Below are 23,081 nucleotides of genomic sequence, written 5' to 3'. Positions count from 1 at the left end.
ATGAAGAGCGTGCGTGGAGTCGGTGATTACAGGTCTGTTGAAGAAGCAGATCACTTTGATCTCAGGGGGTGTATGTACCAGATTGCAGGAGTGTGTGTACCAGATCATAGGAGGATATGTACTGTACCAGATCACAGGAGTGTGTGTACTAGATCACAGGAGAATGTATGTACCAGATCACAGGAGTGTATGTACCAGATCACAGGAGTGTGTACCAGATCACAGGAGAATGTGATCCTGTGTGATAGGATTTCGATTACCTGATTATCAAGAATAGAAATGAACATTCAAGCCGTGCAACATATGAGAGTTACTCACTAATCAAGAAACACTTAGTATATAAGAAGGCATAAACAACATAAATCTAACAAGTATAATGCACACAACTGTAGCTAGCAGAACACTATCATAACTCTGAAATATGATTACAGGCTAGCAGTCAGCCTTGAAAAACAGAACAGAAACACTAACAGAGTCTGCGTAGAGGCATGGCCTTTTTGACAGCCAACCCCAAATTTGCAGGGGGTGGCAGTATCAGTATTCCGTGTTACTGGTATGAAACCCACTCCTGTAATAGTAGAACAGGTTACACTTTATTTGAACAGTCCACCCACAGGAAGTTTACAGAGTATTTGTGACATTTCAACAAGTTATTAAGTGAGATTCAACAATTCGCCTGCTTGGCTCAAGTTGACCATTAATGGGGCAGTAAGCGATTTTGGAGAAAGCTTGTCTCTTTTCGCGAGCACGTCTCTTAAGGTTTACAAACTGCACTCGCAGTGTTGTGTGGTCTGCACCATTTATTTTGTTGCTTTTACAGAGCCAGGGCTGAGAAGAGGCCCGGATTTTTTTCCGCACCTACACAGAACCGACAGCTGGCAGGCCGCGAATGAACATTCGCTGATTTTGACGAAACGTGTATTGCTATAGAATCGCTTACTGCCCCTTTAAATGGACAAGATGAACGAAATTTTACAAATAATGTGAACTCTCTTCAGGCGGACGAGCAGAATAAAGTTAAACCATATAATATTGCCAAAGCAACTCAAATCAAAACAACCTTGCGTCATGTTGTAAATAAATACTATTTATTGAAAATATTGCATGTAGTCAATCTAAAACAAAGACTTGTTTCTTTTCCTTTTTTTCTTTTATTAACAACATAAACCGAAGTTTGGCCACTCAGATTGCAGCCCTCATCATAGTTGGAATGAAAATCAAGTACAAGTCTGTTTCCCGTCTCCCTCTGAGCTCTGGTTAATTAGCAGAAAATGACTTCTGATGCCATTAAAAGACGACTCGCGAGCGTTTTAGCATGCAAACTTCCAAATATTTCATAAAAGCACAGTTTCTTTTTAAAAAGGCCATTGCTCTCGTGATTAAGAGGAGAAAACAAAACAGAGGACAACAAAAATAAATCATCGACAAATGGGATTGCATTGCGCTGCATTGACATATCCCGCACACTGACGACATCTTGGTCCAGCGTGTCGTATGTAGTGACACCGGGTGTGAAGTGAGCCATTAGAAGCAGGTTTAGAGTATTAGCAAATGGCATTATTAATGAACATTAAAAAAGTGGCACTCCCAAACATTAATGCTGCTTTAAATGCCGTGAGAGGGACAACTGGTTTAAAACATGTCTTTTAAAATTAATTCATTTTCTGTCCCCTGCTGTTTAAAACGAACGAGGAACGCTTCTCTTCTTCTTCTCTATTCCATCTGTGGCTACTTTTGCAGGTCTACTGCAAAAGTGCATGCAGGCAAAGGGTGTGTTTGTATGTAAAGGTATCTTGAGCATTGTTGTATTGCACAAACATTGAAAGACTATAAAGATGAAACAAGCGAATATTTCGTAAACGATTGTTGTCTGCGTGGTCGCGCAGTGGGGAGCCAAAAGCCGGCAGCACTGTGAGAACTACAGTCTGCTATTAATCCCAAAATAATAAAGAAGGATTTCATTTTTTATTTTAACTGACCACATTTATAGTCAATTGATCTCAACAGGAGTAGATTCCTGAATCTCCTGTTGCTTTTCCTATTTTTGTTTTCATTCCTTTGCATCCAATAAAGTCTACAAATTAGTTACCAAAGATATTTATTCATTTATTTATTTATTTATTTATTTCCATAGCCAAAGTGCGGTAACTGGATTCCTCACATTTTGCTGGTCAGCTTGGAGATTTAGTTTGACTCAATAGTAATTATTCTAAGATTATACATTAATGCATATTACTAAAAATCAGAATTAAAAAAAAAAGATAGAAAAATGAAAACAGTCTCTAGCGCTTTGACTGTTGTGTGCATTTGTTTGCACCGGGCTGTGAATTGACCTCCCCCCGTCGAGTGCGACTGATACTTTAGCATGGCTTGTGTTCGAGTTGTCAAAAAGCGTGAATGGCACAAAGAAGAATTTAACAGTGTTTTTCATACGCCGCAGAATTCTTCATCGTTTGCAATGCAAGTCAAAAGGAGCTCCCCTTGAAACAAGTGAACAACTAGTTAACTACGACTGGTCACGCTCCACCGTCGGCCGGTCAAAGGAGTTTGGAGGTGGTGATGTTTCTAGTTTTTGGCCCAATCAGACCCCGAGTTTGTTGGCCTGCGTCAGCACCACCTTGAGTACGGGCATGAAAGCTGAGGTCTCGCTGAAGTTGCTGTTACTGACTATGTGGGTGTGGATGTTGAGGCCCTCCGTGTAGGCTCGGGACTCTATAGTCCTGGCGATGTTATGGAGTCCTCCTACGATGGCCGGAGAGAGCTGGAGAGGAGGGAAGCAGAGTAAGTCAGCGAAAAGTCAGAGGTCTTTATCTGTGAATAAATCGTTGGATAAAAGAGCAGTCCAAAATATACCCACCAACATATTAAAGATTGCAATAGCACTTTTCCAGTCTTATTGACCACTCAAAAGCGCTTTACAGCACAAGTCACGTTCACCCATTCACACCCATTCATACAGCGCTGCTGTTTTTCGCGCTTTTTCTGTCACATTCATACACTGCGCTGGAGCCGTCAGAGGCAATTCAAGATTAATTCAGGGAAGCAGGAATAGAACTGCTGAGGTTCCGGCTAGTGGACGACCGTCTCTACACCCTGAGCCACAGCCACCCACGCCATGAATGCCTAAAATTGTTTACCCAGTACAGGAATGAATAATTGAACACCCTACCTGGTGAAAAACAATGGAAGTATTAACCAATTATAAGAATAACAGATTTATTCAAGGTCCGAATTTAATATTAGATCAGATGTTTGGAACCAGCCCGTTTTTGATTAAACAAGACACAAAAACATCTTCTAATTAACATTTCTGCCCAAGACTTTTAAATGGTTTTTTTCCCCAGGAAACTCTCCATCTTGTCTTGAAAGGTTTCAAAAAAGTGTTGATTTCACTGTTGATACAGTGAACTTAACGCTAATGGCAGTTGGGGTGAATATATATTTTTTAATATATTTGGTTTTTTTTAGAGCGATGGCCTGACGAGTTGGAACGAATCGTGAACGGGGTATGAGTGGAGTGTTTTCACCCCAGGTGGACAGATCTGATGGTGTGGAGTTGGAGGCGCCTTTTTTTTTGCCAATATGTGATAAAGGAGGCGCTGCGGCGCCGCCTTGCACACAGAGTATATACACACCATATGTGTTTTATTTGGTGTTTGAAATTACTCAGAACACTGTATTGTATAGTGTTGGGCGTAATGATTGAAATGTGCATTCTTTATTTGCGTTTGTTGCATAAGTTATATTAGCGTTTGTGTCTTTCGGTCCAGGGAGTGTAGAGGGAAATGAGCTTGTAACTTAAACTGATGCAATGCAGCCTTCCTCTCTGTATGAGATAGTCTTTTGTCCCTGACAAATTAATATAATAACCTGAACTAAAGCTGAACTTGGGTTCACATAATGGCGATATGCTGACAAGGAATTCCTATCACTCATGTGGGCTGCATACTTGATAACCTAAACTCACCTCTCTTATTTTCCCGCTTACCTTAAGTGATGTCTGTACAAATATTTAAATTACAGATTCATAGAGCATTTTAATTTGAAATAGGACAAAGTCAGACTCTCTGTACAAAACTTATAAATTACTTTGGATTTCGGTCCTATCTTAAAACAAAATGCATGTGAAAAAACTGGTAAATGTGACATTTTTCTTTTTTTTGTATGAGTCTCACTGTTTTTTAAATCTACATCTAAGATATAATTGATTAATGTCACATTTTGGTTCATTCTCTGTATGTTAAGTGGCCTGGGGTTACAAGACAGGCATCTAAAAAACAATTTTTCTGTCTTCTTCTTCTTTTTATGATTATTATTGACCATCTTTCATGGTGCGAGAAGCCAAGTCAAGCCGGACACTTACCGTCTGCTCTCGGAGTTTGTCATAAAGTGCTTCCAAACGTTTGTTGGCGTCATCGAGCTTCCTCTTAGTTTGCTGCAAAAGACAAAACAGAGTCCGACTTTGACGTCTAACAATCCATTTTGTGGGAGCAGCGATAAACCGTGTCGTTATCCTTGTCGGACAGACTCACGGGGTCGGTAGCCACAGCCAAGCACTTCTGGATGAGCCCTTCGAACGTGTTCTTCAGCACCATGTGCTCATCGGGGATCGGCTTCTTCGTGATCTTCTCAGCGGGGATGGACTGCAGAGGCTGACAAGGGTCAAACAGGGTGAGATCAGTTCAGATCCACGACCAATGAAATCTTACAGCCTCCAATCAAAGCCTCTGAGGGAGTCACACAGTCTTAAAAAACCTTGTTCAGTTGTTTTGCAACCAAAAATATATTAAGCAATATTCAGCGAAAACTAAATGGACGTCACAACACAGTGAAAGACTTACATGTCATCTGCTTGAGTCTATAAGCGTAATGAAAGCCTTATAAAGGTACTACGAAATAATTAAAATTGTATTCAACCTCCGCAATTAGAGACGTCCTCTGGTTTTGAATATGAAGGAAAAACAATAAAAAGCTTTGGCCAAAGCATTTGCCACTGCAACCTCTTAAAGAGAAGGAGAATGGCAGTGGTACAATGGATTCGTTTTCCACCAGCCGGGAGGTTCTTCTTCTTAAATTGAGCAGGACAGAAGTGATTTGTGTGGGTTGTTGGGTTATGGTGGTATCTACCTATGAAAAATGTGTCTGTATTCCAGAGGTTTTCTGACTGACAGAGGGGCACATGGGGAGAGACAGGAACTCCTTAAAACTGCAGAACTTGTGAATAACCACACGTATATATTTGTATATTAACATATACAATAACAATATATATACATATATATATTTTAAAGGTCATTTCCAGGGTACTTTCCTATTAAAATCTTGATATAAGACATAGATTGATTTCTGTTTATCAGGTCTTTATATTCAGTGTGTACCTGTATGACATCACCAGTAGGAGCTCCCGGTGCTCCCTCCATACTGGTCTTGGGCATTGCAGGGTTCATGGGTGGAGGGGAGAGCTGCTGCTGCTGCTGCTGCTGCTGCTGCTGCTGCTGCTGCTGCTGCTGCTGCTGCTGCTGCTGCTGCTGGTTCATGCCTGAGTAAGGGATCTGGGCACCGTGCGGGCCCTGGACCATGGCCTGAGGGGCCCCAGAGGACTGCGCCTGAGGGTCACCACCCAGCGGAGCCATGATGGGAGCAGTGATGGGCGCAGGGGGAGTGTAGTTCTCTAGAACCTGCTGAATAGTGATACATACATTTCATTTAAAACATGCAACATCCCCATCTCTGTCTCCTTCTGCACCTTGGACAGGTAGAGAGAGGAACGACAGTTGGAGATACACAGAATATTACATGACAGAATGCAGTTGTATGCTTCATCTAGGTGACACACCTTCTTCTTTGGTACTCTGCTCAGAGCTGGGGGGTCATTCCAGCCGTTCTGTGGCCCTGAAGAACAGGAAAAAACAAAATCCTGATGATTCACTCTTCCTCACTCTACAAGCGTAGATAGATTCACCCATAAACTTGACAAACACTGTGATTAAATGTCACACTTTAAACTGATTCCACTGATTGGCTGAAAGTGTGGCAAATGTTTAATTGCGATTAACTTCAAGTAATTTCTAATCATAAAATAAAGAAAAGCTAATTGTCGCTGTAGCTGCAGATTTATCTCAGATGGCAAAACTCTGTGATTCAGGTCCAACTGGGAACAAGCAGTAAAAAAATGTGTTTCAGCAAAGTTGTTTTCCAAAAAATTAATGATTCTAGAAGGGCTCTGATCTAATTTAATCATCCCACAGGGGAAAACCTATCTGTAGAGACATGCACACTTTTCGAAGCCAGATTAGATTCATCCACATGACAACAAATAGCTTCTGGTTATGATTTGCATACAATTTAAAACATGCATAAGGATCTTAAAATTATCAAAATCATCCCATGTGGTCTGTGTTTGCACATGTGCAGACCTCTGATGAGCTCCCAGAGTTGCTCTCTGTGAAACAAACGACCAACAGTTGTACAACGATGATCGCCATTCTTTAATCATGTCTGAATTATCTCGCTGTAAAAGACAAAAAAAACCTGCCGGATTTTGAATAATGTTCAGTTTAGGTTCCCGGACCCCACGCCAGCTTTATTTTAAATGCTGGAGCAAACGGTTTTGTTAAAAATCAGACTACTTTCTGTAGTGCAGCCTGCAGAGGGCCACTGTGATAATAACAGGACTTTTACATTATTAAGTTATTAATGTGTAAAGAAAAAACATTATCTATAAATGTCCAACACAGATGTATTATCAATTAATACCTCTTTTTAAGAGACGTGCAACATTGATTTAAATTGCATTTCATGAACTCACCTTTGTTGCATTGAGGTTGAACTTGTATTTTGAAATTCATTAAACCTGTTATGTTTGAAGATCTAACACCCTTCACTTCAATTTAAAAATAATATGGTTATGAATAATAATATGATACAGCTTTAAATTATTGATCATTTCAGTGATAGGGTGAACTTTCTTCTGCTGCTGCTAACTTGTCATAGCTAAACTGATCAACTATTATATTACTATTGATTATTATGGAAAAAGTCTATATTTAGTGCCGTGGCACACTCCAGGCTTCAGTGTTGGTAAGATTTCACTTTGTTTTGTATCTTCAGGAGTTAAAATTAGAGCAGCTCCTGTACGGAGGATGATCAGAGGTCATGCAGACCTGTTCTCTGAGAGGCGGGGATCGACTCGGGGTCAGGGTCAAACTGTGTACCTGAGAATTCGCCTGGTGGAGGAAGTGGCATATACGACACAGGAGATCCTGGCCCGCCATGCTGGAAAGACGCTCCGGAGGAAGGAGGAGCAGAAAAGGAGGAGGACGAGGAGGAGGCAGTGGGAAAGAAAGGAGGATGGGAGGGCGGAGAGGAGGACAGGCATTGGCTGATGGTAGGCTGTCCGGGATAGAAGGGAGGCACCGGCTGAGTGTACTGAGAGAGAAAGCCGGGCGGGTGAGGAGGAGGAGGGGAGCAGGGCTCTCCAGGGGGATATGAGTACTGAAGGGGCTGATAGATAGGTGCCCCCCCAGCTCCAGGTGGGTACTGGCTGACCTGGGGGTAGGCTGGGGGTCACACAGGAAACAACAGATGCCGTTAAGAGGAAAAAAAAAATGATGCATGTTATATACTGACTGTTATCATGCAAAAGGAAACATTGTTACAGTACAGTTCATGCTACAGGCAAAAAGATGAACACACTGAAAAGTTACTGAACCAAGACATTGTCATCTTCTGTTAGTGACTAATACTGAGAACAACAAGCACAGAGAAGAGTCAAACATTTTCCAACAGGAGATGTTCGCCAGCGTTTTAAAGACGAGAGAAAGGCGGTTGTACAGGATGTTGTTTGTGTGCCACACCTATAGATGTGTAGGTGTTTGTCTAATGTACAGCATTAAAGATCCCACTGTTGGTCTGTGTTCTGTTAAACCTGCACTAGAGGGAAACTTTATCACAGCACATACACCATTATAGAACCAGACTCAGAGGGTTTTACATTATTTTAAGACATAAAAAGCTAGTTGCTGTCCTCGGGACCTGTCTAATGTCGCCGTTTGCTACATGAACTTCCTGTCGCCAGTCTGTCCTCACGTACTGTACCTGCACGTGCTCCTTCTTTCTATATGCTTGTAAATGATCTCAAGAACTTTGTAATTTAACCTTTTATGTGTAACATCTGTCCAGGTCCTGGAAAAAATATGTGTTAACCGACTTATATTGATGAAAATCATATCAAACCCACTCAAACCCGGCTAAATTAATGCACCGATGGCAGATGTATGATTTTAGCACTTTTTTTTGCCTCAACGATTTTCACTGGATTACGTCACATTAGTAATAAACACTACTTACTTACTAAACACATTAGTAATAAACACAAGTGTGAATTTTCAGCAGACAGTCAATGACCCTGGTCCGACAGAGGCCTGTGAAACACTTACGCTGGTACTGATGGGAGAACATGTAAGCGGGAGTGGAGGAGGGAGGAGGCGGAGCAGCTGAGCAGGAGGCTGGCATCCCATACATGGGGTTTGAAGGCTCCGCCTGCAAAATAAACAACAACAAACAAAAAGAAAGAAAGAGAGAATTGATCACCAAGGATGAAGCCACTCAGGGATGTGGCAAACTGAGGGAGGACAGTTCTGAGTTAAATCTGTTAAATCTGTTTTCTGCCCTATGTCAATAACAGCATTTACAAATAAAGTTAATGTAATAACTGCAGTTCAGCAGAATTTTATTCGGTAGTAAGGAATGGCATGCATGTCAGGAGTGGCAGTCGGATTCCATGCGATAAATAACATGAATAATGGGGCTGCAGGAGAAACAAATGAGACGGAATGGAGCGCATTCATCACAGGAGACGGAGGAAACGGTCTCAACAGGAAGTGTGGTGGCGGAGGGGAAGGCATCACCTCAGACATAGCACGGTGGCCAAAGACAAGTTTAGGATATCAGGCATTAAAAACAGTTTAGTCATTTTTGCAAATGTTGGGGTCGTCGGTGTGCGAGAACAGCGGCAAAGGTGTGTGTCGAGGCCGGACGGGTGGTCAGTGTGTTGTACCTGCTGCTCTGAGGCGCTGCCTACTTGAAGAGGAGGAGGGACATTGGGGAGGGCTGTGGGAGTTTGGTTACTCCAGGATGTGACAGTGGAGGCAGCCCTCACCTGAAGCACACAGAGACACATGGCACATACCGATGATGGGCCACGGCATGGGGAGGGACACCACGCCGAACAACACAACAACGCCAGAGTGCACGAGCACCGCACCAGAGAGGGCATACAGTAAAGAGGAGCCAGGGTTCAAATAACAGGAACGCAAACCGATGAGAGATGGATACAGTTATTTTTCCAAGTACGGGTGGCGTGAATGCCCCCTGCATTGAGCACGATTGTCATTATCTTTGGCAACCGGTGTGTCATTTAAACCCTGGCTGGAATGGAAGTCCAGGCAATGAAATGACTACAAGACGATGGAGAACTGCAGCGAGAACTTCGCCAGGCAGGTGGTTGTTAGTGCGGAGACGTGGCTGTTGCCAGAGGGAGAACAGGGAAAAGAGCAGTCTGTGCTCTGGTCGAATAAACCTCACACTTAAATCTGTCAGAGACTGAACATAGAACCACCAGGGGCTGGATGTGCCAACTATACGTACAGTACAAACAAAAGCAATTCCTTACACACACACACACACACACACACACACACACACACACACACACACACACACACACACACACACACACACACACACACACACACACACACACACACACACACACACACACACACACACACACACACACACACACACACACACACACACAAACACAAACACAAACAAAAAAAAGAGCAACGTGTGTGCTTCACGCATACTTCAGACCAACGAGCACACACGCTTTGCTACAGACATCTGCAGGTTCATAGTAATTCAATTTGTTTTACTGATTGTGTTCATTTTGCTTTCAACCCTTTTCAAGATATGATCTTTTATGACGCACTATTTCTATGTGAGCACTTTAAATGTAGAGCTGCAACAGTTAATCAATTAGTAATCAACTGCTAAATTAATTAAATCAACTATTTTGATAATCAATAGTAGTTTTTATGAAAAAAAAAGAGTAAAAATTCTCTGATTTCAGCTTCTTAAATGTGAATATTTTCCAGTGTCTTTGCTCCTCTATGACAGGGAACTAAATATCTTTGGTGGGTGGACAAAACAAAACTTCATCTTGGGGTTTTGAAAACACTATCAACATTTTTTCACCATTTTATGGACTAAACAACGAATCGATTAATCTAGAAAACAATCGAAAACAATAATGGAAATAATCATTAGTTGCGGCCCTATTTAAATGTATCACTGATCCTCCCTCACACTGCTGATAAAGGTTTACAGGTACATGTGATGAATCAGTGATACAAGCGCTGTCGACACAGCCATGCACAATGTTCCTGCCCTGCTGCGGCAACACAATCTGTAAAACGGAACTTTTTCTTCCTCTTTATTCTTACTAAAATCTAACGAGTGCGTATGTGTAAATACAGATGTATTACACATATTGCATGTTTTAGTTGTAAATCACTTCTTGTTGAGTGGAAGTTTTGGAGTGGAAATGGGGCCTCTGTGTGTGTGTGTGTGTGTGTGTGTGTGTGTGTGTGTGTGTGTGTTTGTTGGTAATATAATTTCAAAGCAAAGAATGGTAATATTGAAAAAAAAACAACAACTTGGATCCCTGTGTGGACACTTAAGTAGAACAATGGAAAACCGGTGGAACATACTGGCTGGTAATATTGCTGAGGAGCCGGCACAGAGGCAGGTGTAAGCATGGGTACTGGAGCCGAACAAGTGGGCTGAGGCACCATGGCAGGCTTGAGCGGGGTGAAGGGCTGGCGGGGCAGAGCGGAGCCCTGACGATTCTGAGCGGCAGGCAACCGAGACTGGACCCTCTGGGTTTGCACGGGAGCAGCAGGGGCCACCGCCTGCTGCCCCAGAGCCCGGGTGAGGCGGTCACGAAGCTGCTGTACGGCAACCTGCGTGGACAAAATACGGAGGAGTGAAACGAGACGGGTGGACTTAGGTTAATCTCTGGTTCTCTCATGAATTTTTACTTTCTGTGACAAGCAACCAAGTGGTGTCAATTTACAGCTCAAGTGATAAAAACACACTTGTGCCCATGTTTGTCCCAAATAACAGTTACTGTAAATTTAAAGTTAGAACTCCAATGTCTATACATAGGCGATGCAACAGGCTGCAGCTGTGCTTCGTACCTGGTTGGTGTTGTCAGGCAGGTAGGTGATGGCGGTGGACAGGCTGCCCTGCGAGGCCAGCAGGTCGGCATACTGGCTCATCTTCTCAGCCAGTAAGATGCCAACAGCAGCGGGACCAGAGCGCTGGGTCTGCTCCACTGCGCGGCGCAGCACCACCACTTTCTCCACCAGGTCCTGAGTGATGGAAACAGAGCACATTAGCATGTGGTAAAATAAAAATCCAGTCCACTTTGACAGATTTGTTTCGGCAACAGAAAAAGCAGAAAACACAAAATATGAAATATTATACATCTGGTGGACAAAGAGAACCACCCCTCAAATCTATGTACAATATTCTCTCTCCTTTTAGTATTTTTTTTTGTCTCCACTACCTCCTGAGATAATTTAGCTGCTAAATGCAGTTTTCAGATTAAAAGCTCTAAAAAAGAAAAGCACTGTCCAATGCCTGCTCAGCATCAACCACAGACAAACACAGTTAGAGACCAGCAGGGAAAAAGAAATTTGCAACATTTCACACTGGAAACTGCTGTTTTATCTGAGGAGAAATATTTTAAAGACTTCACGTGGAATCAGATCGATATATAGATTTGCGCATTCACCAAAGCCCAATCTGTTATTTTCAGCAGTATCAGGGAAACATTTCCAATACTGGTATGGCAATTGGAGCAGCTCTAGAAAATTTTGCAGCTAAAGACCCAGCAATTTCCCTCAGGAGTTGGTGGAGACCAAAAACTGAGCTATTAGAGATTAAACTCAGATTAAATCTGTATGAATGATAGTTTTGTTCGGTAAATGCTAGCACGTCTCTTAAGGTGTCAGGGAGTGATGTTTACAAACTGCACACAGTGTTGTGTGGTGCAGTCCACACCATTTTGTCTGTTTTCAATTTACAGAGCAAGGGCTGAATCAAAAAACTTTTTTCCAGCGTACACAGAACCGTCTGCTATATTCGGCAACTTTTACAAAACGTGTATTGGTTTAAAATTGCTTACTGCCCCTTTAAATAAACAACAGTCTACTAACTTGTTCAACACATCAACTTTAAAAGTGATAATATGTGAATAATAAGTAGCAATTACAACTCTTTCACTGTCCCCAAGTCCCCCCCACCAATAAATAAATAAATAAAATTAGTATACAAAGCCACTCTCTCAACTCACCTGGAGAGAGAGGGGACAGTGTCCGTCCTGAGCTTTGGTCCAACACAACACGAGTTTCTCCACATTGCCAGCACAGATGTAACAAAGACAGGCCTGTGCTCGCAGTTGAGCGACCTCTGCTGCTTCCAGTCTGCCCCCGAGAAGGTCTAACAAACAGAGGGGCTCAGTTAGATGATGTAAAATCATGGCTGAGAGACAATGACAGTTTAATAAAAGAAGAGACAGGGGGCCATGATGAAACCCTGACCAGTGAAACAGCAAAAACTTGACCGACACAACAAACAATAACAGGCATGAAACCTCACCACAGAGGGAAGTGAACTCCTCAGGCTGCGCATAGGTCATGACGGCAGCCAGCGCCTCCTTCCAGTTCTGCAGGTCGCAGGTCTTCAGGATGTCATGCCAGTCCTTCATCACCACTGCACCGATCAGCTGCATAACATATTTGTTATATTTCCGACGATAAACTCTCAATTCGTTAAAATCTCTGTAAAAATCTCAACTCCTTGTTGTTACACACCTTGGTTATCTTGCTGTGTGTTTTTGTGAAATACTTCTTCTGGGTTTTCTCCAAGAGTTCGGCCCCTCCGGCGATGGCCAGGATGATGCTGTCGGCCATCCGGTTGTCGTACAGACAGAGGTCCACGGCTCCCTCGAAGTCTCCGGTCAGCAGAGCCTGCGTGATCAGCCCGTCCACATCTTGCAGGGAAACAGAAAGTGTAAATATTTTTTACAATAACCAATCACTACAGTTTTTTTAAACCCACAGGCCTAATCTTGATGTCCACACACATGGGACTTTGAAACTCTTAAAGAGTTGTTACCTTGACTGATGCTGAGACTGACTCCTTCTGCAGGGGCTGGTGCAGGAATTGATGCAGGAGAAGGGGCTGGTGCAGGGGCTGGGACCTGAGCGGCCTCCTGAACTGGAGCTGAGGTCTCAGCTGGACTTTGCTGCTGCTGCTGCTGCTCCTCCTCCTCCTGCTCCTCCTCCTCCACTGGGGCTGTAGTCTCCTGCAACACCCAAGAAACTTCTATTTTGGCCATTTTTTTAAAGACTCAGAAGATGCTACAGTCATTCTAGCAGCTCCGTGAGGCCTACAATCAGATTTTCACATTCATAAATTAAGATGTCAGCATGTTAACATTGACATTACAAAGTGCAGCTGAAACTCCTGGGTGTGTCATTCGTTTTCTGTTTATTCCACCACAATCAAGTATTGGAAATATCGAAATTGTGACCTGCTGGCACTGGCTGAGTTGTCAGGGGTTTAGCAGAGTGATTGTAATTCACATTTAGGGGGAAATGTCTGTACATGTCAGATGGCATATGAAAACATAAAATGTGGAAGGTATACCTCCTCTAAGGGGATCTCCTCCTCCTCCTCCTCCTCCTCCTCCTCCTCCTCCATCACCACCTCCTCCACCACCACATCATCCTCCTCCTCCACCTTCTCCTGCTTCTCATCCTCAGCCTCCCCCTCTGGGAGAACCTGGTCCACGTTTTCTTCCGGTTCACTGTTAGGAAGATCGTTTTCTGGATCCGCTTCTTCCGACTTTTCACTCTCTGCTCCGGGAGTGGGGTCCAGGTCAAGTGTGGCAGCCGGCTGAAGGTTTGCTGCGGCGATCATGTCGAACGCCGCCTCAGGATTGTCAGCAGACGGCAGAAGGCTGAGGTCTGGTAAAGGCTGCGTGACGACTGGAGCAGGCACCGCCACCTGAATAATTAGGTAAAACATGGTTTCACAGTCGGAGATGATAACTGAATTTCAAACATAGAAAAAAGCAGAAGGACAAAAAAGCTCAGGATTCAGCTCTTGTGTCCACATCAACATGATGGAATGGATAAAATTAAAAAGAACTCTGACTTGAGGCCATTTTCAGGCAGAGGCTGGAATAAAGGCAAGTTCAGCAAGAGGGCGAGGAAACTTCATAGAGAAAAAAAACTCAAGATTGCTAAGTTTGGATGAGTCTGGGGTCATGTGTGAGCTAAGTGGTAGAAAGTGAGTATGAATAGACAACACATTTACACCTCAGTGAGAGAGTGACCAGTTCACAATGTGTCTGTGCACATTATTCCAGCTTCCTCTGAGCAGTTTCAAAAAGTTTCGTTTTTGTAGAACTGAGACAAGGCCTCGTCTTTATGGGAACTTGCGACACTTCCTCATTTAAAAACTGTAGACAAAAACCATTTCAGCATTAATTACCACCAGTATAGGTCAAATGTGTTGCTGTGCCGGTGACATCGGTTAGTTAAGAGGTGTCTCAATTAACTTGAAGGGAAACTCTTCAGCTGCTCCAACTGTTTCAGTCTGCGCTCTAAAATGCCACGTAGGTGTGAGGCACTAAACAAACTCACCTTCGGAGGATCGGCAGGTTTTTCCTCCAGTGCTGCTGAAATCTGATCAAAGAAATTGGACACATGTATCAGGAGATGTACCGACACACACCGGAAACAAAGTATGAATTATTACATATTTGAGCAAATATATAGATGGCATCACACGGGCTGTACTATAGCCTAGAAAATACTTTTCACCTTTACAGCTAACTCCTCCTTGTTGTATCCCAGAAGTTCGAGGAATTTGCTGCGGATATCGCTTTCAAAATTAGCCTGAAAACACAAAACAGTGATAACACTTCTTTGTTGAAAACTATACTGTATATTTCCAAGTTGAGTCTGATTTTTTAAGGAGAGGATTCCGTCTTATTCTCATACCTTCAGGAAAGACCAGATTGTCTTTTCAAACTCGTTTTCAGCTGCATGGAGCTTCTCCTGGCAGAAGTCTACGAAGCCGCCTGTGCTCAGCGTGGCCTGCAGCTGATCAGAGCGCTTCAAAAAGGCCGTTTCTGTGACAACCTGACTGACGTGCACGACATGTGAAGCGGGCTGCTGCGGCTGCTGAGGGTTCGGCTTTGCGTTCTCCAAAGATACCAGCTTCCCACCGAACTGCGAGCAACCAAAACCACAAGAATGTTAAGTGCTTGTCATGGTAAAATGGGAACGCCGATGCCAGTGAAAGGCGAAAGAAAATAGGACTCACAGCAAACGAGGCCCCGACGGGCCTGCGGATCCATTTGGGTGGCTTCTTCAGGGGGTTCACTGCAGCAGGAGGTGCAGGAGTATGGGGCAGCTGCAGCGGGGGCAACGCTTGCCCTGTCCCAAAGGGATCCATGTTCCCGAATGACGTGCTTATCTGTAACGGGGCAAGTTAGACACAAACTAAGATGCCAGAAAAAACATGACGATGACATGATGGAGACTCAAGGGGGCTGAGATACGCAGAACCAGAATCAAAAATATAAAAGCTGTTCCATTTCTGCTTAAGTTTTTCTCTTAACTACTTGTTGCCATTGCTGGCTATAGGAAATAAATGTCATAAGTCACAATCCTGATCAACAATGTTGAAATGGTGATGACAAGCAGCCAGTCAGTCTACATTCGCACTTACGACATCAACAACAAATCAACAAAAACTACGGGTCGGGGGATTAGGTTTACAGCAGCAGAAGAAAGATTTAAATCGCACCTGGTCAGCGTGTCTCTGGCTCTGAGCCTGGCTGCTGCCTCCCATGATGGAGTAGATGTCGATATGTCCGTCGAAGCTGGCGGCCGACAGCACCGCGGGGTTCCGAGGGCACCACTGGATGTCAAAGCACCACTGGCTGCTGGTGGGTAGGTCGTACAGCACCTGAAGATTTAAGCGGGACGTTTACTGACGAGGAACGAGGGTAAAACAGGTTTTTCTTTACATCTTCTAGAGGCTGCATTTATAACATTGGTTAACGTACTGTATGTATAAAAGACCTTAACGTTAAACTTTTACCTCTGCTGTGTTTGGATTCCAGCACAGGATCCTGCTGTCCTTCCCGCAGCTCAGGAGCAGCTCGGGATCAGCCGAGCTCCAGGCGATGGACAGGACACCCCTGCAAATAAAGACCAGTACAATGAAGTCTTTGAAGCATAAGGATTTAAAGAAAGAGGCTGCATATAGTCTATTTTTTTCTTGCTGTCAACAAATCCCATTTAAAAAACCAAGACCAACCAAGTCCATCCATTCCTACACAAGACATACAGAATTTAAAGGTGACTTGTTAATGCAAAAAAAAAAAATCACCTTTTCAGTGTTTGTGCACATAAAGTTGGGTATCTGTGGAGCCTGCTAAACCCTACAGCCTGGTTCTGAACCACTGGTTCAGATTTCTCTCCCACTGTGATGTCACAGTTGGACTCTCTTGAGGTAACCCCGCCTGCAATCTGAGAATCTACTTTTCTGGTGAAGGGGCAAACAGACTGGGCCAGCTGGCCAATCAGAGCAGACTAGGGTTTATCAGGAGGAGGGGCTAAATCAGGGGTCTCAAACTCAACTTACCTGGGGGCCGCTGGAGGTAAAGTCTGGGTCAGGCTGGGCCGCATCAAGTATTCAACAAATTGCCTGTGCTCGTCGCCAACCTTTTTCTTCACGGTAGGTTTTGGGAGAGACATGACTGGAACTGGGTGATGGCATATATTTTTCATCCACTTGGTGTCACTCCAGAACACGGTTCAACCAAGTGACTAACGTTGATACTTCCCCTGGTACTTCCATAGATTTTAATTAAAACCTAGATACCGGATGTCGCCCGGACAAGATGGCGGTGCCATTCAATTCTACGAAAGTTGCTTACCATAAGGTACTTCGAAGTTGGTTAGCTTGACAACCACTGTTGACAACAGCGGAAGCTATCGCGAGACAACGGACAATCTATGGTAGCCCATAAGTGATAAAAAAGTGTGGCAAGCGCACCGACTCAGCAAAAATGTGCGTTTGACAACAACGCGTGGGCCGCACTAATACTAAACTTTGATGTCAAGTAGGGGGCCACAAAATATCATCCTGCGGGCATCAATTGGCCCGCGGGCCACGAGTTTGAGACCCCTGGGCTAAATGAAATCCAGGCGTTTAAGACAGAGGGTGAAAAGAGAAGCTGCAGGAATGGGCAGTATGAGAACACTGATGCATTTTCTGAACATTACAGCATGTAAACCGTTTCAAGTGGCCATCCACATTAAAAGTATGAACCTCAATATGAGCAAAATATGTCTCCTTTAAAATAAAAAACGGGGACCAATCGGTACTGCAGATTTTAGAAAATTGGAGGAACTAATAAATGTTGGGGGAATGTTTTAATCCACAATTGGTGCTCTATTGGGAATTTGGGGCAGCAGGACGGTGTATGTGGGATTGAGACAATGGTGGATTCCTGGATTTAAAGACAATACTTTCATTATTGGTTTTGGTCTCTTCATGGGATTTGTTGACAGTAACAAAAACATAAAATATCACCAGGTGCATCCTTCAAGACGGCAAAGGAAAGATGTTAGCTTTGCTCTTATTCGTGTGCCAAATTCGATAGAACTGTTTACCGGGTGTGATTTTCCAGAACCTTGAGAGGAGAGGTGGCAAAACGCAAGTCCCACATCTGGATGACTGGCAGGCGATCGTCCTCCGAGGACAAGACCAGCTGAGTCGCCACTTCGGGGTTCCAGGCAAGTCCGGAGCAGTGCATCTAAGCACAAAGGCGCATGCACAACCCTTGTGTAATAAATGTATTATACTAAGGATTGTGAGAAAATATGTTTTCATCTGGCTGCAAAAAGAGGGACGTACTCTGTTGCTGTGGTCGCTAACTTTAATGATGAGGTCATTCTTGCGGAGGTCCCACACGGAGGCACGGCCACTCGGGCTGGCAGAGGCTAGGATGTGTTGGACCTGCCTGTTCCACGACACGCAGCTGATGTCCTCCAGAGGCTTTGAGACAAAAACCATGAGCCGTTATTCTCATCATCTGCTCATGTCTTCCATCACAAGTGCTTAAAATATTTCTAAACACCATCACACAAAACCAGACGTCAGTGCAGAGGAAAAAACTTTGTGTCACATGAAGGCACATTGGAAACAAGAAAGTAGGAATATATTCAGTCCTTTATGCTTCTCGTTTATGTACATTAAAACATTTAGACCAGGCATAAAAACTTTCCTATATAATTTTTAGTCCCTGATATTAGTTTTAAAACAGGCAGGGTGCGTCATAAGCTTTAACAAGTCATCAAACACAGACTCTGTCTGACTCCAATGGTGAAGAACAATAATCCAGCCAGTGTCCAAATGTTTGATTATTTATACTTGGTGATAGAAGAGACCCATCTCTGGGGAGATTCTGGCAATGGTTTATGCAGCCGTTCTCTGATACATTTCTAATTTCTATTGGTGGCATTTTGTTGCTGAATTGTTTGTCGTTTCACTTAATGAGAGCTTTTTCTTTCTTTCTTTTCTTTTTGACGATGTTCTGGTTGTCACACTATCAGATGTGTCTTGTTCTCAGGTCTGCTTTGAAAAGAGAGATCTTGATCCAGTTTGGCATACCTGATCAAAGCAATATTATGTTACTTTTTCCCCCTTGAAATAGCAGCTTCAAAATCATTTTGATGGTTCACCGAATCTTGAAACAGGGAGAGTGGTGTCGCTTTCCCACTCCTCAGCCCGAATGTAAGTTGGGAGAGCTGGTACCATCTCCTGTAAAAAGTTTTTAACTGACTGATAGTCAGAGGATAAAGGTGCCAGAATCAGGTTCAGTAAGTTCAAGAGAATTGCTGAACTATATACTATACTATCAAGAAAAGACTTAAAAACCCAGCGTTTATCTCCCAATATTAAATGAGGACATTTTACATTTTGAGCAGAGCTTAGTGTATTTGCTACAGCAGCAGAACTCTGCCATGGACCATGAGGAATATCAGTTGGGTTTCAGTGGAGTGAGTGGGACTACACAGTCAGAGCTCCAGTGTTTTTTTCTCTACATGAAAACCACGTAATTGCTCGGACACAGAAACCAACAGAATGAATCATCGGGTGTGGCTGAAGGGGGCGCTGCTGCTCAGTAAGAGTATCTAAGCATCGAATTACTGAATGGTCTCAACATTTAAAAATAATGAATTATTGCCTACATTTTAAAATTTTTAAACGTTTCCAATATTTAAAATAAATTTCCTCTAAATTACAAACATATCTGATATTATACTAAAAAACATATAGAAAGCTGTTCAAAAGATAATTAGCTTTTGTCAGTTTCCCCTGAATGAGATCTTCACATCTTGACAACACAAAATAAATGACTGTATGGACAGAGTGAGAACATTCAAATGAATCATATAACATCACGTGTAACGTAGCTGACAGGTTTAAAAAAATCTACCTGAGTTTTAGGTCCTGGCGTCATTGGAGAACCAAAGTTATTCATGTCCCAGATAAAGATTTCAGACTCATTCCCACCTGACGCAATCAGGTTTGTCTGCAATAAACAGGAACCGACAGTTACAGGTCACAGTTTAAAACAGAGTGCATGTTCAAATCTCTGACACTGCATTTAATTGACCATACTTGGAACGGGTTGACGTCGAGCGCTCTCACTGGCCCCGTGTGCCTGTCACTCTCCGTGATGATCACATCGCTCTCTCCGGCGAGGATCTTTGCAGGATCGTACAGGATGACGTTGCCGTTCTCGCCTCCTGCGATGAGGACACCGGACGGGTGACAGTCGGAGTCCATCCCATAAGGACCCCACACCAGTTTGTGGTATCTGCGGGGAGAAAGGGGAAAAGAAAACATGAACAGCAGCACAAAAAGGAAAAAGCTAAAACAATTGACAAATGTATCAATTGACAGAAAATAATTAAATAACTAGATGGATAGTGGCTTCTCTGGTTTTAGCTTCTCAATTGTGATTATCATCTGCTTTACTTTGTCATATGTAACAGAAAATTCCCAGATTATAAATATATATGTTTTTAAGTTGCAGGTGGACAACACGTGTGACGTCAGCAGTTTTTAATACCTGTGAGTGGAGGAGAGGCTGCCACATGACTTCATGTCCAGAGACGGCTCGGACAAGTCCAGCTCGAAAAACTCCAAGGAGGCATTGGTGCTGAAGGAGGCATCCAGCTGCTGGGCAGATGTTCCTGCAGAGAGAGAGGCAGAGAGAGAGAGAGAATCAACAGAAAATGTATTGCTAACCTTTTCGGATAATAACTCAACTGCAAACAAGGAAAATCTTTAATATCTCCCGTTGCAATTATGAACATTCTTGTGTTCAAGAAAAGGTAAAAGTAAAGGATTTTTTGTTACTTTTACCGTACAAATAAAGAACTACATTTCTCATTTAGCAGTTGAAGATAAGATAAGATTTTCACTTATTACTGCAGCAGCAAGTCATTGTTTTAGAGTTATGCTTGACAATTTTGTAGTTGTATGTGAGTTTCTGTGTCCTGCATCTGCCAACATCTAACGATCTAAACACATTTATACTGTATAATCCTGCAAACGCACAATGATTTTCTCTGTTGCCATCATTTGCCAATGAAAAGGCAAACGAGGCGCATGCTCCGTGACTCAGATGAGTTCCAGCGGCTGTATGAATGGCTGGAAGACATGACAAAAATTATATAATGTCCTGTTGCAGCGGCAGCAGTTATTGCTGCGTGCTCATACCTGTAGCCAGGTAGATGGGGTGGTGCTGAGCAGGACTCCAGCTCTGGATGGCCGTGCGGTTGATCTCTTTGAGTTTCATCCTAAAGGAGAAAAAACAACGTGCAAGGTGTGAATGACTTTGCAGTAATTCCTGGAGTAATCACCGCAAATTTTTACATTTCTTTTATGTGGCTTCCGGGGGAGTCATCACAGATGACAGAGCATACAATAAATGGTAAATGGATGATATTCATATAGTGCTTTTCTAGTCTTATTATGCTTTACAGGTCACATTCACCCATTCATACAAGCTGGACTATGGGAAGCTGGGATTGAACCACCGACCTTCGGGTTAGCGAATGACCGATTCCTGAGTCACCACCGCCCAAGTTCATGTAATTTAGCTCCTAAAGTATGAATACATAAGGAGCCTGTACTGCTGAATTTTTCATTATGTTTATGCCTTTAAGTTTATGTCCACCTTTTTCAAAACAACACTTGCACTTTGTATCTAATGTAAAGCACTTTCAGTTGCCATGCTGATGAAATGTGCAATACAACCATATGTTGCATTTTTTTCAGTCGGGGTTCATCAAATTCAAAGTCCAGCTTGTACATTTTTCAAAGGTACAGTTTCTTTGTTTTGAACCCCCCCCCCCCCCCCCCCCTTTGTGCCAATATCCCTCCACTACAGCTCACAAATCTGACTGAAATACTACTGAACACACAACTAGCGTTACGTTGTTTTTCCCCATCGATGCCGCGTACACAACGGGAACAATCACAGCAACAGCTCATTCAACATGGAACATAAACACGTCCAAGTATGTTTTGTGTTACGATCTGAAACAATGTGAATCTATCCTTTATACTATTTTAAAAAGTAAGAGGAGGTCACAAACTAGCGAAGGCGTACAGTGGTGATATCAGGTGCAGGTTTGTAAACTGTCAATTAGTCTTTTACACCCACTGTTCTATAGTGTATTCTACTGTAATAAACACATTAGTTACAGAGTTCCAGACAAAGGCCCACATCGACAGACACTTGAAAGAACTTCGTGCATTTTAAATCCTGTTCCACAATCATTTTGCCCAAAATTATGAAGAATAACAAGAACAAAACTGCGGAGATGATCGAAGATCTCGAATGATTTGGTGGGTGCTGGTCAAATGAAATGTTATGAATGATTCAACATGACCTGGACCTGGATAATAAGCAGGATGGATGGATTCGCCAATCAAACACTAATTTGGTCAGAGGTCTGCAACAGTAGCACTGAGCATTCCCCTGCCAGGTTTGTTTTTTGTTTGTTTTTTTGTTACTAAAATCGCATGTGCGAAACATTCTCTGACCAACATCGCTGCCTTGGAAAATGAAACGCAAGTCATTTCAAATCCGTCTGTGGATCTTACCTGCGAAGTCAGTGCTGCCGGAGCCTTTTAAAAAGACCTGCAGACAAAACGCACAATAAAGCTCCGAGGGGAATTGTGTTCCACTGCGTGGTGCGTTCAAATGCAGCGAGTTAGCATAAAGCTAACCGCCTCTGGAGCAGGACAAATGTACATGACGTGTAATGTCACTTTTTGTACACGGCACTGCGGGTACTAGTACATGCTCACGAGAGGACACACACTACGTGTTCGAGCCTGTTAGCTGCCTGTGCACATGACTACACGGGGACGGACAGACAGTTACACACTCTCAAGATCGTTTTACTTCATTGAAAGAGGCTTACCTTGCCTTCTTTGCTCCTTCTCACATGAACGCCAACATAAACCCGGCCGACCAACACGGTGCGAGTTCCCCCTTTCGGATTTGCTCAAGGGTACACGGCTGTGGAGGCACCAGGAGAGGAGGCTACCGGGTCCGGGCGGCGGACTGCACAAGGATTTCCACGTCCCCACTGGTCTCCATCAACGTGGCACTACCCGAGAAACCGCCTCCTCCTCCTCCTCCTCCTTCTACGACGACGGAGAAGAAGAAGAACAGCTTCCGGGGGACGTCCGCACCCCTGCTAGCACCATGCTAACAATGCTAACGTCCATTTTTATTAGACAGATTTGTTTTCCTTTAAGCTTGAAATTTATACAACCACTAAAAATGTATTTTTGTATAAAAAAAACAGGCTCTTATGTAATAACATTATCTA

The 23,081-nt window shown here is 43.3% G+C and overlaps 1 protein-coding gene across 11 annotated transcripts; it reads right to left on the bottom strand.

Moving 5' to 3' along the window:
* Positions 1 to 571: 571 nt before the first annotated feature.
* sec31a (SEC31 homolog A, COPII coat complex component) lies at positions 572 to 22,960 on the bottom strand. 11 transcript variants are annotated; one of them, XM_047330470.1, is made up of 29 exons: positions 22,668 to 22,957; positions 22,345 to 22,381; positions 20,953 to 21,032; positions 20,300 to 20,423; positions 19,846 to 20,044; positions 19,661 to 19,756; positions 18,076 to 18,216; positions 17,832 to 17,974; positions 16,252 to 16,351; positions 15,955 to 16,116; positions 15,469 to 15,621; positions 15,144 to 15,374; positions 14,964 to 15,038; positions 14,784 to 14,825; positions 13,783 to 14,142; positions 13,249 to 13,438; positions 12,945 to 13,123; positions 12,730 to 12,856; positions 12,425 to 12,570; positions 11,265 to 11,438; positions 10,776 to 11,027; positions 9,059 to 9,160; positions 8,439 to 8,541; positions 7,215 to 7,559; positions 5,837 to 5,892; positions 5,379 to 5,681; positions 4,533 to 4,652; positions 4,364 to 4,435; positions 572 to 2,761 (listed from the first exon to the last, which is right to left on the bottom strand). In XM_047330470.1, the coding sequence occupies exons 3-29, from the start codon at positions 21,029 to 21,031 to the stop codon at positions 2,582 to 2,584; spliced, it is 4,254 nt and encodes a 1,417-aa protein (XP_047186426.1). In that variant the 5' UTR covers position 21,032; positions 22,345 to 22,381; positions 22,668 to 22,957; the 3' UTR covers positions 572 to 2,581. The 11 variants fall into 11 exon arrangements, with proteins under 11 accessions (XP_047186426.1, XP_047186429.1, XP_047186431.1 ...); XM_047330473.1 differs by lacking the exon at positions 22,345 to 22,381 and having other exon boundaries at positions 5,379 to 5,501; positions 5,532 to 5,681; XM_047330475.1 differs by lacking the exon at positions 22,345 to 22,381 and having other exon boundaries at positions 5,379 to 5,495; positions 5,532 to 5,681.
* Between the last annotated feature and the right edge of the window lie 121 nt (positions 22,961 to 23,081).

Source organism: Scophthalmus maximus, chromosome 2 (assembly GCF_022379125.1).
Source record: "Scophthalmus maximus strain ysfricsl-2021 chromosome 2, ASM2237912v1, whole genome shotgun sequence".
NCBI classification, from domain to species: Eukaryota; Metazoa; Chordata; class Actinopteri; order Pleuronectiformes; family Scophthalmidae; genus Scophthalmus; species Scophthalmus maximus.
This window is presented reverse-complemented; position numbering and strand designations above follow the sequence as displayed.

What these genes read in the sequence shown, in the direction of transcription:
- sec31a (XM_047330470.1), bottom strand. Translation starts at nt 21,031, where the DNA reads ATGAAACTCAAAGAGATCAACCGCACGGCCATCCAGAGCTGGAGTCCT. An exon ending in AACCTGCCGATCCTCCGAAG is followed by an intron (nt 14,143 to 14,783) that starts GTGAGTTTGTTT and finishes CTAATTATTCAG; the next exon opens with GTGGCGGTGCCTGCTCCAGT. An exon ending in ACAAACTCCGAGAGCAGACG is followed by an intron (nt 2,762 to 4,363) that starts GTAAGTGTCCGG and finishes CCTCCTCTCCAG; the next exon opens with CTCTCTCCGGCCATCGTAGG.